At 36.3% G+C, this 13478-nt stretch overlaps 1 protein-coding gene across 1 annotated transcript in view; it reads left to right on the top strand.

Moving 5' to 3' along the window:
• WDR34 (WD repeat domain 34) overlaps positions 1-13478 on the top strand; it is a 32997-nt gene that overhangs the window by 9878 nt on the left and 9641 nt on the right. Inside the window, exons 2-3 of the mRNA XM_023494283.2 lie at positions 8373-8621; positions 12083-12192. Of these exons, the coding sequence (XP_023350051.1) occupies positions 8373-8621; positions 12083-12192 (359 nt within the window). The remainder of the gene's footprint in view (positions 1-8372; positions 8622-12082; positions 12193-13478) is intronic.

Below are 13478 nucleotides of genomic sequence, written 5' to 3'. Positions count from 1 at the left end.
CAAGGAGAGATCTTCCAATCAGTTGATAAAGAAACCCAGAAGTAATTACTAATAAAAGGAGAGGCTGGGATGGGGTCTCCAGAGACTTCAGTTTTCAGAGAGCTCTACCTGCAATCAAAGGTCCATTGAACAAAAGGCCTACTTAAGGACAAAATGCCCACTAAGGCTGAGACAGTGATTACACTTGGGGTGCCAAGCAAAGAAAGTAACCAAAATCCCAGTGAAGAAGATTGCTTTGGGAAATTGAAGTTATATTTAATTCAGAAGCACATTTCAGAAAGGGGGATCCCTCTAGGCTAACAGAAGCATTCACAAACCCTTCCTTAACCATCATAGTTTGTTCAATGGCTGTGAAGCTTGATTAACAATTACATGTCAAAAGCAAAACATTTGATATAGAAAGACCAATCCACAAAAGAAAGAGTAACACAAGTGGGGTTGCAAAGAGAAACGTTTTTGCAAAAAATTGCATTTCATTGGAAATGCTGAATGTGGGTAACACATCCAAAAAACCTAGACTATTTCTCCCAGTTTGTGAAGCTCTTTTTGTAGCCTGATGTAGTTAAGTCATCCATAGCGTGAAAAGATTATATCCCTTTATTTTGCAAGGGTCTGTTATTGGATGGAATATCATTGAGGGGGTAAGGATACCAATCATCAGCTTGGTCTGTGCATATCAAATAAATTGTTTATAAGAAACACAGAATAAGCAGATGTCATTTCCACATTAACAATAAACCTAAATAAAATTGACTTCTACATCAATGTAACACAAAATAACCCATGAATTATATCTTTTAAGAAAACTGAGTACACTAAAATTTTCTAAATCATATTGTAAGTGTTTAAGGTTTCTCATTATCAATTATTATTATAATAACAGCTGGATCTCACAAGTAGTTGTACCAATAGCTAAATGTTCTTAAATTTTGAAAGATTTAAAGACTTTTATTTCATATAAGCATATATTTATTTCTAATAAGTTATATTTAAATGTATCCAGTAACAGGGAGATGCCTAAGCCAAATATTCATTTACCCAATGATTTACCCATTTCAGATGGAAAATAATCATTTGATTAATGACTACACATTTTCAGATAGAAAACAGCAAGATCTTACATACTTGCATTGTGCTCATGGCTCTTACACTGATCATTTACTCTGAATATAAAAATTTTTTATAAGCAGGGACATAAATAATTATAATAACAGGACAAAATAAGTATCCTTAGCTCTGTTTGACTTCAGGTGTGAGTCATAAATGATGACCAAACGTGCACTAATAGTCTCACCAACTCAAGAATAATTAGGTGGGAAACATTCCTATCCAAAAGAACACAGGTGGGTAACTTGAGCCACAAGGATTCCACCTTAAGGAGACCTCATAGTTTTATTGCCAACCTCTTTGCCCAGATGCAAGCCTCCACACATCAATCACATCCTCATATTTCCTCTGGAATGGTAGGTTGCTGACTTAATGGTTTATTGTCCACATCTTCATTCAAACTCAAAAGAAATATCAGGTATAGTTATGGACCCGAGAAATTTTCTCAGATAGCCAAGTCTCATATCAGAGGTTTCAGGTAGGTTCATATCTAAAAGGATCAAAACAGGCTTGCAAATCCTGAGCAAGCAAAACTCAATGTTTAGGAACTAAATCTAAACTATCTCAGGACTGATATTGGAGATGAGATATGATGGGGGCAGGCACTGCCATGCCATGCTTTCTTTTCATGTGTATGGCAGAGAGGGAAATGAACTTGCAGAGAGGAAAAAAAGATAATTTGCAATATGATCACAGCAAGAATTGGAGATATTGATCTCATTTCCTCCAGTATTGTTCATAGGATGAAGGGCTTGTAGGGCACAGCCAAAATCAGGTGTAGAAAAAGTAGAGGTTTTGTTAAAATTATTCAGCATAGATGTATTGCTCATAAAGTGGTATCCAGTTTATAATTATAAATTAAAGTAATTCTAATTACTTGTAAAGATAATTTTTAACATTTTTTTTTAAAACTTGAGTTACAAAATTTCCCCCTCCCTCTCTAAAATAGTAAGTAATGTAGCTTATATATGATCATGTAAAATATATTTCCATATTAGTCATGTTGTGAAAGAAGAAACAGATCAAAAGGAAAAGAAAACATGGAAAATAAGTGAAAATAGTATGGGGGGATGGGGCAGCTAGGTGGTGCAGAATAGAGGGCCAGTCCTGAAGTCAGGAGGACCTGAGTTCAAATCTGGTCTCATATACTTAACACGTCCTAGCTGTGTTACCCTGGGCAAGTCACTTAACTCCAATTGCCTCAGCACAAAAAAAAAAAAAGAAAAAAAAGAAAATAGTATGCTTTATTTTTTATTCAGACTCCATTAGTTCTTTCTCTGGAAGTGGATAGCTTTTTCCATCATAAGTCCTTTATAATTGTCTTGGATCATTGTATTGTTGAAATGAGCTAAGTCATTCATAATTGATCATTGCACAATTATTATGTATACAATGTTCTTCTAGTTCTGCTCATTTCACTTTGCATTAGTTCATGTCATTCTTTTCAGGTTTTCCTCTTCATCACTTCTTATAGCACAGTAGTGTTGAACTCAGCTTGTCCAGAAGAGAACTAATCCTCCAAACACATTACTTTTTCCAAAATTTACTGTTACTAAAGAAGATATTACCATCTTTGCAATCATCCAGGTTCTTAACATTGTCTTTACTGATTTCTTCTTCTCACTCACCTTATATATTTAGTCATTTGGTAAGTCTTGTCATTTCTATTTTCCACATCTCTTCCATGTGCCTCTTTTCTAGCACAGCTACCATCCTTTTTATCTCTCCTTTAAGTCTATTGTAATAATCTCCTATTTATTTATTTATTCTCTTTCCTTCCAGTTTCTTCTACTCAACTGCCAAAATGATTTTCCTAAAGTGCCGACTATATCACATTCTCCCTTCACTGCCCCAGTCTCTTAGTACCTCCAGGATCATAAAATCTTTTGGTATTAAAACTCTTGGCCTATACACTTTATGGTACTGGCCTCTTCTTCCTTAAATAAAATACTCTATTTCCTATCTTCTTTTTAAAAAAAAAATTAGTTTTTATTTTCAGTTTTTATTTATCTCCCCTCCAATCTCCCTCTCCCATTTATTGAGAAGACAAAAAAAAAACAAACAAAATCCATTATAAATACATATAGGCATGCAAAACAAATTCCCACATTATCTGTGTCCAAAAAAATTAATAAAAAGAATGAGAGGAAAGTATGTTACAATTTGTTCCATTTGTAGGAATATAGCATGTTTCATTATGAATCCTTTGGAACTGTGGTTGGTCATTGTGTTGATCAGAATTATTAAGTTATTTTTCAGAGATGATTACCTTTCAAAGTTTATCTTTTCATGTGTTGTTACTGTAAAAATTGTTCTTCTGATTCTGCTCACTACACTTTGTATCAGTTTATGTAAGTTCTGCTAGTTTTTTCTGAAACATCTCCTTCATCATTTTTAGAACACAATCGAATTTCATCACATTCATATATCACTACTTGTTTATTCCCCAATTAATCGGTATTTCCTCAGCTTTCAATTCTTTGCTGCAAAAAAAGTTGCTATAAATATTTTTGTTCCATTTTCCAAAAGGAAATGGGTCCATTTCCTCTTCTCTCTATCTCATTCCTTTAATTTCTTTTTTCTTGACTTAATTAGCCTTTTTTTTAGCATGATATTGAATGATAATTATGATAGTGGTTATTCTTATTCTTTCTTTTTTCTTTTTTTTTTTTTTTTAATAGCTTTTATTTACAAGTTATATGCCTGGGTAATTTTACAGCATTGACAATTGCCAAACCTTTTTTTCCAATTTTTCCCTCCTTCCCTCTACCCCCTCCCCTAGATGGCAGGATGACCAATACATGTTAAATATATTAAAGTATAAATTAAATACAAAATAAGTATACATGACCAAACCATTATTTTATTGTATAAAAAGAATCAGATTCTGAAATATTGTACAATTAGCCTGTGAAGGAAATCCAAAATGCAGGCAAGCAAAAATATAGGGATTGGGAATTCAGTGTAATGGTTCTTAGTCATCTCCCAGAGTTCTTTTGCTGGGTGTAGCTGGTTCAGTTCATTACTGCTCCATTGGAACTGATTTGGTTCATCTCATTGTTGAAGATGGCCAGGTCTTTCAGAATTGATCATCATATAGTATTGTTGTTGAAGTATATAATGATCTCCTGGCCTTGCTCATTTCACTCAGCATCAGTTCATGTAAGTCTCTCCAGGCCTTTCTGAAATCATCCTGTTGGTCATTTCTTACTGAATAATAATATTCCATAATATTAATATACCACAATTTATTCAGCCATTCTCCAATTGATGGGCATCCACTCAGTTTCCAGTTTCTGGCCACTACAAAGAGGGCTGCCACAAACACTTTTGCACATACAGGTCCCTTTCCCTTTAAGATCTCTTTGGGATATAAGTCCAGTAGTACCACTGCTGGATCAAAGGGTATGCACAGTTTGATAACTTTTTGAGCATAGTTCCAAATTGCTCTCCAGAATGGTTGGATGTATTCACAGTTCTACCAACAATGTATTAATGTCCCTGTTTGCCCACATCCCCTCCAACATTCCGCATTATCTTTCCCTGTCATTCTAGCCAGTCTGGCAGGTGTGTAGTGGTATCTCAGAGTTGTCTTAATTTGCATTTCTCTGATTAATAATGACTTGGGGCACCTTTTCATATGACTAGAAATAGTTGCAATTTCTTCATCTGAAAATTATCTGTTCATATCCTTTGACCATTTATCATTTGGAGAATGGCTTGATTTCTTATAAATTAGAGTCAATTCTCTATATATTTTGGAAATGAGGCCTTTATCAGAACCTTTGATTGTAAAAATATTTTCCCAGTTTATTGCTTCCCTTCTAATCTTGTCTGCATTAGTTTTGTTTGTATAAAAACTTTTCAATTTGATATAATCAAAATTTTCTATTTTGTGATCAGTAATGATCTCTAGTTCTTCTTTGGTCATAAATTCCTTCCTCTTCCACAGGTCTGAGAGGTAAACTATCCTGTGTTCCTCTAATTTATTTATAATCTCATTCTTTATGCCTAGGTCATGAACCCATTTTGACCTTAACTTGGTGTATGGTATTAAGTGTGGGTCTTCTTATTCTTTCTTTACCATGTCTTGCCCCCATTACAGATAATACTTGTTCTTGGTTTAGAGCAGCAGTGGATAGAATGACAGACTTGAAGTTAGAAGACTCTTCTTCTTGAGCTCAAAGTTTGCCTCAGAGACTTAATAGCTGTGTCATTCAGGATTGTGACTTAACCCTAACCATTCTAGTATTTTTGCCAAGAAAGCACCAAGTGGGGTCATGAAAAGTTAAACACACTGAATATCTTAACATTTTTATTTATTCCTGTGTTTGTGTGTGTGTGCGTACATGCAAGTGCTTAATAGGAATGGATGTTGAATTTTGTATATATTGAAATAATTGTTATTAGTATAGTCAGTTATGCTTATAATTTTCCTCATACTGAACCAGGTATTCCTGGTATATATTCCTGGTATATATCCATTCTGGCTATAGTTTATACATGGGGGTAGCAGCTTGATGGCATGGTGCATAGAGCACGGCATTGGAGTCAGGAGGGAGCAATTACTTAACATGCAGCACAATGTGACCTTGGGTTAAGTCACTTACCCCAAATTGCCTTGCACAAAAAACAAAGTAATACAATCCCTTTCCCCCCAAACATAGTATAAGCATGATATTGTGATGTATTGCTCCAGGTGCTTTGTAAATGTTTTATTTAATTTTTTTCATCAGTATTCATTAAAGAAATTGGTTTATAGTTTTTTTTTTTTTTTTGTATTTTGACTCTGGTTTAAGTGTCAAGGCCATATTTATGTCACAGAAGGAATTTTGTAAGATTATTTGCTTAAGTTTTTTAGGTTGTCTCATTTTTGTTATTATTTTAAAAAAATATCATATATGTATATATATATCATTTTTTATGATATAACATATTTCCCTGTGAGTCATGTTGGGAGAGAAAATTCAGAACAAAAGGGAAAAACAATGAGAAAAAAAAAACAGGAAAAAAAAAGTGACAATAGTATGCATTGCTTCACATTCAAACTCCTTAGTGTTTTTTTTTTTTCTGGATGTGAAAAGCTCTTTCCATCCAGAAAATTCCAAATTTATTGGAATTGCTGAATTGCTGAGAAGAACCAAGTCTTTCATAGTTAATCATTGCATAAACTTGTTGCTGTATACAATGTTTTCCTGCTTTTGCTCACTTCACAGCATCAGTTCATATAAATCTTTATTGACTTTTCTAAAATCAGTCCATTCATCATTTTTATAGAAACAGTAATATTCCATTACTTTCATATACCACAATTTATTCAGACATTCCTCAACGGATAGGCATCCACTCATTTTTATATATGTGTATCCTTTTCCCTCTTTTATAATTACTTTGGGATATAGACTCAGTAGTGGCACTTCTGGATCAAAGGATATGCAGAGTTTCACACCCCTTTAGGCAAATTGTTTCTCCCCTAGACAGCAAATAATCCAATACAAGTTAAAAGTGTAATTCTTCTAAACATATTTCCACATTTATTGTGCTGCACAAAAATCAGATCAAAAAGGAAAAAAAAAACAAGCAAACAGCAACAAAAATGGTGAAAATACCATGTTGTGATCCATATTCAGTCTCCATAGTCCTCTTTTTCTGGGTACAGATGGCTCTCTCTATCATAAGTCTATTGGAATTGGCCTGAATCACCTCATTGTTGTAAAGAGCCACATCCATCAGAATTGATCATCACATAATCTTGTTGCTGTATACAGTGTTCTTTTGATTCTACTCACTTCACTTAGCAGTCTGTAAGTCCAGGTTTTTCTGAAATCATCCTGTGGATCATTTCTTATAGAACAATAATATTCCATAACATTCATATACCATAACTTATTTAGTCATTTCCGAATTGATGAGTATCTACTTATTTTCCAATTCTTTGCCACCACAAAAAGCTGCTGTAAACATATTTGGGTGTAGTTCCAATTTGCTCTCCAGAATGGTTGGATCATTTGTGATTTTGACTGAAAATTAGAGACATGCCCTAAATACCTCTTAATATTTAGGGTGAATTCTTGATTTCATCTTTGCCTGTGACAGTATAGTGGGTCCTTGTGGATGGATGAAGGGAATTGTTTCATTCAAGGCTTAAGCTCTTTATCAGTTGACCAGGAGAGTTATAAAATATAATATAATTTGTCAATTGCCTTCTCAATGTGATGTCAATTTTTTTTTTTTTTTTTTGCTATCTAGGAGTTAGTTTTATCACCTGCATAATCACCATTATGTTTGGTTGGATCCTGCTTGTCTTGTTAGAGTTTACAGTCTAAGACAGAGAATAAATCAATATCCATATATTAAGCGCCTTCTATATTTCAGAAAGTATTTCACTGTACACTGAGGCTCCACAACAAAGCTCCTCAGGGAACTTATACACTCTAGGAAGAGACACTTGCATAGAAGGATCTATATGGACATAAATATGGACATATAAGTGAGACACAGACCTTTCATAATGAGCAAACACATGACTATGGAAGTGAATATTTTCATGTCATGAATTGTTGTAGAGCAAGTGGAAAGAGTTGGCCTGGAAGACAGGAGATGTGATTTCTGATCCTGATTCTGCCTCTGACTAACTGAGGCAACCTGAGCAAGTCACTTAACCACTATAGTCTGTTTCCTTAGCTGTCAGATAAAGTGTTTAAACTAATTGATTTCAAATGTCCTTTTCAACTCTAAAATTATATGATTCTTTTTTAAAAATAAATTGCCATTAATGTCGTTTTAGTCACCATGTTTTTTTCCAGTTACATATCTGCCACCCTTCTCCCAGCGAGTCATTCCATAAAACAAATAGTACTTTTTTAAAAAATGAAAAAATAAAAAGAAGAAAAACATAACTGATCAATAAATTGAAAAGACTGAAAATGGGCATACTGTACAATATTTCTGGACTTTCCATTTCGGCAAAGGGGTAGATTGAGAGTGTTTTCTTTTAACTTTTCTTTTGAGCATTGCATGTTCTTTATAATTTTTCAACATTGACTTTTGATTTTTTTTGTGTGTGTGTGGTGGTTCATTCTTTTTGCGTTGTTGGAATCTATGTATTGTTATTTATTTATTTATTTTTAGCTCTGATTGCTTCACTTTGCCTCAGTTCAGGAAGATTTATTCATGCTTCCCTGTATCCATCCCATTCATCATGGTTTAGAGTTTAGATCTACCTTGCCCTGAATACTATGTTCTTCCTTATTGCTCTTCCCTAGAAAAGTTGCCAGACTGCCAGCATTTCCACTTCAGAAGGAGCCTGCCAAGCCCGTGAACAGGTTGATGCAGAGGTACAAACTGATCCACCTTTTCCTGTGGCCCTACGATATGCATCCCAGCAAGATATCCCTGGGTTGGCCTCTTTCCTCCGTCGGGTAGAAAACCTTATCATCCGGGAGCTGGATAAGAACTGGCAGAGCCATGCATTTGATGGGTTCGAGGTGAACTGGACAGAGCAGCAGCAAACGGTATGGAGGGGTAAGGAAAATGGGATTCCCCATGTCCTCTGACAACTCCAATGCCTCTTCTCTTTTTTATTTTCTACTTTCAGGTCTTCTCATTAAAGTTTCTGCAAACTTCTAGAACTCAAAATTGTTGTTTCATGAAAATCATTATCTGATTTTGTAGAATTCTGAGAACCTGAGACTCAGGAAAGTTTGAATGATTTTTTTCCTCCTCAGTTTGGTCAAGGAAGTGGGCTTTCTATTCATTCTTTGTGTCTCTAATTTGCCTTCCCAGGATGACTGAGGGAAAGTAATCAGTTTAATAATAACATTTGATCACAAAGATAAAAATATTCATTGAAATAATTTGAAAAGACTACCATGATTGCTTTAGTTAATTTTTCATCTGTTTGAATCTTGTAGGATAACTGGCTAGCCTTAAGCAACAAAATTTAATTTATTTTTACCATTTGGGGTAGAAATTTTTCTAAAATATGTCACACATTTCCCTGCTTATTTACACAGAGAATATCATACAAAATGTTACCTCTTTATAAAAAAAGTCTTTATTGATGCTCTGCTTTTTAATGAAGCTTTATTGAAGATTTCAGTTATCTTTGAACATGACAACACTGATGTACAGTGATTCTTAGTAGGATTTTCCCTTGACTTATTACAAAGCCTTAAGTCTCTTCTCTTTTTGATCTAGATTTTCCTTTTTCTGCTTGTACATAATTTTAAAATCAGCTTGGATTTGTAATTTATACATTATATTCTTTTGCTTGTGAAATTTCGACTTTGTTGTCATTTTAAAAAAGGGAGTATTGGGGCAGCTAGTGGCACAGTGGCTAGAGCACCAGTCCTGAAGTCAGGAGAACCTGAGTTCAAATCTGGTCTCAGACACTTACCACTTCCTAGCTGTGTGACCCTGGGCAAGTCACTTAACCCCAGTTGCCTCAGCAAAAAAAAAAAAAAAAAAATAGTGATTACTTTCACTGATTGTAGTATAAGTTTGTAGTGAGGTTTTGAGTCCAGAATTATAAATTATAGATTTTAGAATTTGTACATTTAATGAACAGAATTAAATATATGTTTCTGAAAATTTGGGATATTTCCTTTCTTTCCAAAATTTCATTTAGATACTTTTAACTTCCATTGTTAAACAATTTGGAGAATTTGGAGAACGCTTTTACTGTAAGTAAAAGGGTTAATATGACTAGACAATGTCTGATGAGGTCTGCTAGTGTGGCAAAGGAGAAAACAGTCCACCTACACATTCATGAGAACTATAACTTTGAATTGAGAGCCAAAAAAAAAAATCAGAACACAAAAGTTCTTATTTTAAATGTATCTATGGAGTAAAATGAAGCTGTATGGATTGACAAGTCTTTGTGGCTAAAATTGATTTTCATAGTCATTTTAAGAACTTCCAAAAGAAGCTACTAACAGGTACTACCATGTCTTTACTCTAGAATCTCTTCTGTGTACTTGTCTATATTATTTTCACACAAAAAAAATTTTAATTTTTAAAATTTAAATTTAAATCCAATTCTTGCTATGTTTAGACTTTCATCTAATATGTTACTAACATGATTAGGAACAATCTTTTGAGGCGAGCACCTTCCTGGCTAGTAGCTAACATAAAATATTGATAAATTCAGGGACATATAAATAGTATTATAAGATTAAGGACCCAATTTTTGAGTGTTTAAGAGAAATTATTGTAAAAACACTATAGTCTTTGTCCTTCTTGTATATATAGAGAACCTATTTCTTGAATTAAGAAACTTTGTCCTGAGACTTGAAATACAGCGATTTGGAAAGTTTTCTTACTTCTTTTCTTAACTTCTCCCGGGTTGGAAGTCCACAACTTTGTAGAGGAATGCCCTTGAAGGCAGGTGAATTTTGAATATGGGATCTGATAATCTCATCCTAGTTCAGTTCTTATTGTGCATTCATCTGTATGTTGTCTTTTTGTTTTGTTTTGTTTTGTTTTTATTATCATAGCTTTTTATTTACAAGATATATGCATGGGTAATTTTTCAGCATTGACAGTTGCAAAAGCTTTTGTTCGAACTTTTCCCCTCCTTTCCCCTACCCCTTCCCCCAGATAGCAGATTGACTAATACATGTTAACTATGTTAAAGTATAAGTTAAATACAATATATGTATACATGTCCAAACGGTTATTTTGCTGTACAAAAAGAATCAGACTTTGAAATTGAATACTCATTGAATTCTAGTGGCTCCCTGTTAACCTCCAGGATCAAATATAAAATTCCCTGTTGACTTTTAAAGCCCTTCACAACTGGCTCCTTCCTACTTTTCTCATCTTCTTTACATTTTCTTGCCTTCCTCAGCCTCCTTGCTTTTCTTCACACACAGCACTCCACGACTCAGCTCTGCCTTGTTCCTGGCCACCCGATTTTACTTAGCTTTAATTACTGATTCTCTTGGAGAATGCCCTTGCCCAGAGATCTCTCCCTCTTGCTTTTCTGACTTCATCCAAATCTCAGTTTAAACTCTGTGTTCTATGAGAGGCCCTTCCAAGTTCCCGCTTAATGCCGGTGGCTTTGGCCTAATCTGTTCCTCTGTGTTGTCTCCCCAACACTTAGCTCAATGCCTGGCACAGAACAAGTACTTAGTAAATGATGTAGTACTTCCCTAAAGTGGAGCTATTTTTGTTTTTTACAATTTTTCTGTGATTCACCTCATTGTCAAGGTACTGCTGATCGTTCATAGACTTGCAAAAATGGCTGAGATTTCAGTAGTCATTTAGTTCCACTTGTAGGTAAGATTTCTTTGTAACTCTGGTGTAGCATTTTGTGCTCTAGCAGCTCCTTTTCCTGCTTCTCAATTGCTTCCTTTAACCTACCTAAATCTAGGGATAGGGATAGGGACTGAACCAGGGATTTTATTGATTTGGGTAATCTGCAGATAAAGATTTTCTTATCCAGTGCAGATTGGCACCATTTCTTCGATTTGTTGCCTAGGAGATTTGACTAGTCCTGAGAACTTAAGTGGTTTGCTAGAGGTGAGACTTGAATCTAGATCTCTGTGTCTTGCAGCCTTCTTCTGTCTTCTGTCTTCTGTCCACTTAGTGTACTGCCTCTAGGCTGAATAGATCTTTTAAGCTAGTTGGAATGGCACATAAAATAGGAGGCAGTGGAGGATGTTGGGCTTCTGGTGAGGAAAAGCAAGGTGCATTAGAGTATTAACTTCGTGACCTGGCTGGTCAGAGGACTCTTGGGCTTCTTTCATAGAACTTTGCTTTGTTCCACATAGGTGAATTAACTATATTTGACTCTGTTTCTCCCAAGTGCAGGGCAGAAATGTGAGGGAAACTTTTGGAGCAGGCTCAAAGATGTCTGTATTTCCTTGCACGGCTTGTAAGTTTCCTCAGCCCGGAAGGAGTTTCTCTTCCCTTCTGGCATGGAGATGCCTCATCTCGCAGGCTAAGAGTGTATGGCTTCTTTGTTTGGCAGGTAACCTGCCAGCACACTCTGTGCTACCCCCTGGCCCAGGCTCAGAAGCTGCAGGTGACCAGCGTCTCCTGGAATGCCACTGGCTCCGTGGTGGCCTGCTCCTACGGTCGGTGAGTATCTGTGAGAGGGCCATTAGGAGCTTGAGCTAGCTTGGGGCTGGAGCAGAGACTAGTCCCAGCTCTGCCATTGATCTGCTTTTTGATCTTGATAAATTATTCTGGATTTTATGTTTTTATTTTCTTTGAGCAAAAATCTATTTTCTCCCTCTACCCTCATCGAGAACAAAAGAAAATTAAAAAGTAATGTGCACAATTCAGCAAACCTGATTCCCAAATAGGCTACATCCAAAAACGTACATTTCATTCTGTACCTGAGCCCATCGCCTACCATCGGCCCCCAGGTGGGGAGCGTCACCATCAGCATTCAGGAATCATGGAGGAGAGCCAGGCAAAACTCAGAGACTGCTTAACTTGAGGTAGTCAGGAAGGGCTGGGAGGCCCACCCCTGACCAACCACAAGTTTGGCAAGTTTGAGATGTCTGTAGGCCATCTGGGGGCAGCTAGGGGGTGCCCTAGTGCACAGAGGGCCGGGTCTGGAATCAGCTCAAATCCAGCCTGGGACACTTCCTGGGGAGGGAAGCCCAGGCAAGGCACTTCATCCTGCCTGGCTCAGTTTCCTCTTCTGTAAAATGAGCTGGAAAAGGAGATGGCGAGCCTCTCCAATATTTCTGATACCATGAAGAATTGGTCATGACTGGAAGTGCAGGCTTTGGATTCACCTGCACAGACCCAGTGATGGAACCCATAGGAGGAGGGCAGAGCATAGTGAGAGAAGGCCCATATGGCCATCAGACTTGTAGAAAGGGGATCCAGAAAGAACAGCATCAGGAGAGTTGTGGGGAGAATTTTTGGGAAAGGGGGCTGGTCGGGAGTATTAGAAGTGGCAGAGAGGTCGAATGAAATGAGGGCTGAAAAAAACCACTGAGATTAGCAGTTAAAAGATTGTTGGTAATTCTGGTGCTAGCACATCCCCTGGTGGGATCAGTGATTTCAGTGAATGCCTCTAATTGTTTAAACATTCTTCCTTCTCTTGTACTAAATCCAGTGAGTCAGTTCCCCTCCTCAGGGGCCAAGCACAGTAAGTCTTTTCCACTTGACAACCTTCCAGATACTTGAATGTGCCCATCCTATCTTTTCTCATCATCTCTTCTTCAGGCTAAACATTTCTTCGTTCCCTTTCTTAATCCTTATATGGCACAGTTCTGAGTTTCCTCAGCATTCTGTTCAATCTTCTTTGAACTTGTTTTGGCAGGTTTTTGGTCTTCTTAAAATGTGACATTCAGGCCTGAAACAGTCTTCTGGGTGGGTTCTGCCCTAAGTGGAGCACAGGAGGATTG

Source organism: Sarcophilus harrisii, chromosome 2 (assembly GCF_902635505.1).
Source record: "Sarcophilus harrisii chromosome 2, mSarHar1.11, whole genome shotgun sequence".
NCBI classification, from domain to species: Eukaryota; Metazoa; Chordata; class Mammalia; order Dasyuromorphia; family Dasyuridae; genus Sarcophilus; species Sarcophilus harrisii.
This window is presented reverse-complemented; position numbering and strand designations above follow the sequence as displayed.